At 42.6% G+C, this 4,592-nt stretch overlaps 1 protein-coding gene across 6 annotated transcripts in view; it reads left to right on the top strand.

The window, feature by feature from the left end:
- The first annotated feature begins 107 nt into the window (after nt 1-107).
- The window catches only part of XPO5 (exportin 5), a 43,477-nt gene continuing 38,992 nt past the window's right edge, over nt 108-4,592 (top strand). For all 6 annotated transcript variants that reach the window (XR_014061853.1, XR_014061852.1, XM_081518841.1 and 3 more), the window contains exons 1-5: nt 108-391; nt 1,734-1,855; nt 2,876-2,948; nt 3,996-4,133; nt 4,342-4,524. Coding sequence is in view for 4 of the 6 variants with exons in the window: in XM_081518841.1 (XP_081374967.1) it covers nt 287-391; nt 1,734-1,855; nt 2,876-2,948; nt 3,996-4,133; nt 4,342-4,524 (621 nt within the window). In the remaining 2 variants the exon portion in view is untranslated. The remainder of the gene's footprint in view (nt 392-1,733; nt 1,856-2,875; nt 2,949-3,995; nt 4,134-4,341; nt 4,525-4,592) is intronic.

The following is a 4,592-nucleotide window of genomic DNA, read 5'->3' as shown; positions in this document are numbered from 1 at the left end:
GTTGACGCGCCTGCGTACCGCGGCCCCAAAGTCTCTCGCTCCGCCCACCAAGGAGCAACCGTCATAGGGAGCCGCCACTTCCGCGGGCGCATGCGCACTGGCGCGTCGGGCGCGTGCGCAGCGCCGGCTCTTTCCCGGCTGGATCTTCGGCGGCTCACGCTCCTCCTTCTGCTCCTCACCGCCCCGCCGCGGCCCGGTACCAGCGTGTGGTCCCGCCAACCGAGCCGTCCGTGCCTCGTGCTCCCAGGACTGTGGTGCTGCGCGCTTGTGGTGCGTGGCACTACTCATGGCGATGGATCGAGTGAACGCGCTGTGCGAGCAGCTGGTGAAAGCGGTGACGATCATGATGGACCCCAGCTCCACCCAGCGTTACCGGCTAGAAGCCCTCAAGGTATCTGAGTTCTGGCGACCCGGGCCTGCCCCGAGACCCTCCCCTAGCCTCAGCCGTCCCGGCGCAGCCCACGACGCTGGCCGTCTCCCGCCCACGCGGCCCCTGGACCTCGGTCTCCAACCCTGGGGGGCCCTCCCCCTTGCAGCTCTCCGCGCCTCTTCCCACTCCCCGCCTTCTTTGCTCGCCGCGCCTACCCTTTTCCCGGGACGCTCTGGTCCCTGCCTCACTGTGGCCATCTCTTCTCCCCACTGCCCTCTCCTCCCCCTCTCCCCGCTTCTGTTTACTCTTCTCCGCACCACGATCCCCTCCACAGCCAGCTGAACCCACTTTATTCCCCTAACCCCCACATTCCTGCATCCCATCTCCTTCCCGTGGAGCACGTGTCCAACCCGTCCCCAATATCGGCCACATTCTTTATAGTCTCCCTACACTAAACGTTTCCCTGCTGACACACTCTTCCTGACTCGCCCTAACCGAGCTCCAGCCTCTCTACTGCCCTTTTACTTACATCCCTACACTTCTCCCTAACCCACTTATGTGTCTTGGGTATTTCTGGCTTAATTCTCATCCCCCCACCCCCTGTTTTTTACTGTGTGATATTCTTAGACTATTTTGCGCAAAGGTGAACTTCTACCACTTACTTTGCATTTTAGCAAGGGCTTTTTGGTTTCCTGAAAGTAGTTTTCTTGACTGCTAGATTCTCTGCTACTGAGACTGATTCTTGTGTAAATTGGGAAAGCTAATACAAAACAAATGGGAATGCTAATAAGATCTGAGTTTATTCCCCCATCAAACAATGTATGTGGGCAACGAGAAATGACCGCTGGAACAGTACTGTGTGTGTTTTAAGAAACATAACTTCATAAAGTAGAGTGAGCATCACTTGGAAGAAGTTTTACAATGTATAGATGTATGCCATAGGATTTGGAATCAGAAATATTTGGGTTCTGTTTGTTGTTTTACTGTGAAATAGCATAAGTAGAATGCTGTAATGATCTTGTGTATACCTATTACCTAAACTCAACAGTTGTAAAGACTTTTCCACATTTGCTTTATTCCTCCCCCAACCAGAGGTTTTTAGTCCTAGTAATTGTCATTTCACCCCTATGTGCTTCAGGGGTTTATATAACAGTTTTTTACTCATTTAGGTCACATTATTTTTTCCAGCACTAATTGGCCATTGCATGGGAAATCTGGAACTATCAAAGTGAAAATAATCCTTTATATAATATTTATCTAAATGTTGCCACTTAAAACAGTAGCTCAGGTTGGAGTTTTGTTTTTTTCCTAGTCCTGCTTTCTCCTGGCTCCTAAGGGAAACACTAGCTTTTTTTTTTTTCAGTTTTGTGAGGAGTTTAAAGAAAAGTGCCCTGTCTGTGTCCCCTGTGGTTTGCGGTTGGCTGAGAAAACACAAATTGCCATCGTCAGACATTTTGGCCTTCAGATCCTGGAACACGTTGTCAAGTATGTGAGAGAGCAAATCTTTATTTCTTATATAACTCTTAGAGATAGTCTTTAGGTGAGTAGAAAAGAGCAATCCCCAGGCAGAAAGGAATGTTTCCTAGAGGTCATCACAGCCTCACGGGAGCTCTCATTCAGAACTTAACCTTTCCCTAGTTTCTTCATCCGTGTAAAGTGCATGGTACATACTAAGCACTCTGCAAATATTAGCTCACAGTCACTTAGCTAGCATTTATTGAGCTCCTAATATATGCCCACTGACCTCAGAGTCTTTTTAGAATAATGCAGTGTGTAGGTAAATATCTGATTAGACACCAGAAAGACACTGCCTTTAATTTTTTTTCTTTTTCCTCAAGTTTTGACTGTGCATGGCAGGATTCTAAGCAGGATTATATGAGAATAACTAAAAATCCATTCTAATTTGAGTCTCCTGCCCCTACTGCCTATCTGAAGAATCCATCAGCTTCTAAGATTTACTCACAGTTTTTCTGAAATTGTGCTGTTATTACCTTCTAAGTCTAAGATGGTTAGATGGCATCACTGACTCAATGGACATGAATTTGAGCAAACTCCAGGAGGTGAAGGACAGGGAAACCTGATGTGCTGCAGTCCATGGGGTCATAAAGAGTCAGATACAACTTAGTGACTGAACAAAGCAAGTATAGAAAGGGAGTTAGTCCTATCAGATTCTAGTTTCTGAAAACCAGCTACATAGTTGTAGTTGTCCCAGGTGTGTATTTGCTTATGGTCTGTCAATAAAATCAAGGGGGAAAGCTCATCTGTGCACAAATCCTACCTGGATTCTAATTAATGAGTCACTGTCTATATTAAACTCTTTTTTTGCTTTTAGCATTTTGATTAAATGTGGACTGTTTCTGTCCATTTTTTGAAGGATACAAAATCCAGAGTATAATTTCTGAATAAAATCACCAGCATAATTTTAACATAGGAATCAAAGCTAATCTCTTCTGAAGAGAAGGCTTCTAATGTCGTTCTGTTGACTTTATGCATTTTGGTGGCCAGGTTTCGTTGGAACAACATGTCTCGATTGGAGAAGGTCTATCTGAAGAACAGTGTCATGGAGCTGATCGCAAATGTAAGGAATGGTTGATTAGAAGACTTGCATTTATGAGGTAGTTTAGACAAAGTGTGACTTTTCCAATGTAGCATTTGTGTAAAAATTCACTGGTTCTACATAGGTCAAACAACTTTATATAATATTAAATGTTACCTTCAAGTTAAAAAGAACCACCATCACTAGACATCACAGTTCATCCCATTTACTCAGTTCAATTAATCCTTTATGTGTTGACTTCTATTTTTAAAATCATGAAAACAGGGTAGCGATGGTAAACATTTTTAACAAATGAATAAGTGTCTTAGATTAACCAGTTCTAAATTAGATTGCACTTTGCTGTTTGTTTCCCTTTATTTTAAAGTGAATTATTTTATGTCACTAGCAATAAAAACATAGGCTAAATGAGTTTGTTTGGGGAGTTAGAATGTAACTTTAAACACATTTAGAATCCACAGCCTTTATGTTCTTTTTTATAAAGGACATGAAAAGGGGAATTCATGCCCCTTTTCATCCCCAAAGTCTAGTGTCTTTGATAGAAAAAAAAAAATTCCCTTCAAAATTATTAACTTAGCTAGCTAGGATTTACATTTTGTTAGTTCTGGGGAGATGTGATAGAAATCTTAATCCATTAAACTTGATACCAGACTTGAGAAGAGAGTCCCAATAATGGTTTTCCTATGTCTTCTAAAGCTAGAACTATTAGGAAAATATTCAGTTGCTTTATCAGCCTTTCACTGTATTCTTTATTTCCATACTCTTCTACTCTGGCCCTCATACAAAATGAAACAATCAATATGAAAATCTCTTCAGTTTGTAAAGAAGAACAGTGATGTCTTCCTTGCTCCGTGTGACAGGCCATTTTATTAGCTGATGCATCCCTCTGTTAAGCTTTAAGAGGGAAGAATGATTAGAGAGAATGCAGGACAGATGACTCAGACATGGAGAACAGGTTGATTTGTTTAATTTGAAAGTAGGCCTGCTCCTAAGTTTTCTACACTCTTACAGCCCAGTTTTTCCCCTTGAATTCAGTCTTGCAAACCTCTTGATGTCACTTTTCTTTTGCAGGGAACACTGAACATTTTGGAAGAGGAGAACCATATTAAAGATGTTCTGTCTCGAATTGTAGTAGAAATGATCAAGCGGGAGTGGCCACAGCACTGGCCTGACATGCTAGTAGAATTGGACACTCTTTCCAAACAAGGGGTATGCAGTACAGCTGTGTCAATTCAGGGTTTTGTTTTTGTTTGCTCTTCCGAGTTTTTCTGGTTTGTTTGTCTGTCCTGTCAGCAGAAAAGAGCCTTTGGTCATATTTATAATGCAAAACATGTTTTCACAATATTGTAAATCAACTATACATACCCCAATTTAAAAAACAAAAACATATTTAACTACCTTCTTTCTATTGGTGTAGGAAACACAGACTGAATTGGTGATGTTCATTCTTTTGCGGCTGGCAGAGGATGTAGTGACCTTTCAGACACTACCCCCTCAAAGACGAAGGGATATCCAGCAAACGTTAACCCAGAACATGGAAAGAATCTTCAGTTTTCTCCTTAACACACTTCAAGAAAATGTAAACAAGTACCAGCAAGTGGTAAGGGATACCGATTATACCCCCCACCTTTCGCCAAGTTCTATTTTCTGATATGAGTTGGTTTGTGT

The sequence above is a fragment of the Giraffa tippelskirchi genome, chromosome 8 (genome assembly GCF_054371585.1).
Source record: "Giraffa tippelskirchi isolate mGirTip1 chromosome 8, T2T-mGirTip1v1.2.pri, whole genome shotgun sequence".
In the NCBI taxonomy this organism is placed as follows: Eukaryota; Metazoa; Chordata; class Mammalia; order Artiodactyla; family Giraffidae; genus Giraffa; species Giraffa tippelskirchi.
The sequence above is the reverse complement of the archived record's forward strand: the minus strand, read 5'-3'. Positions and strand labels throughout refer to the sequence as shown.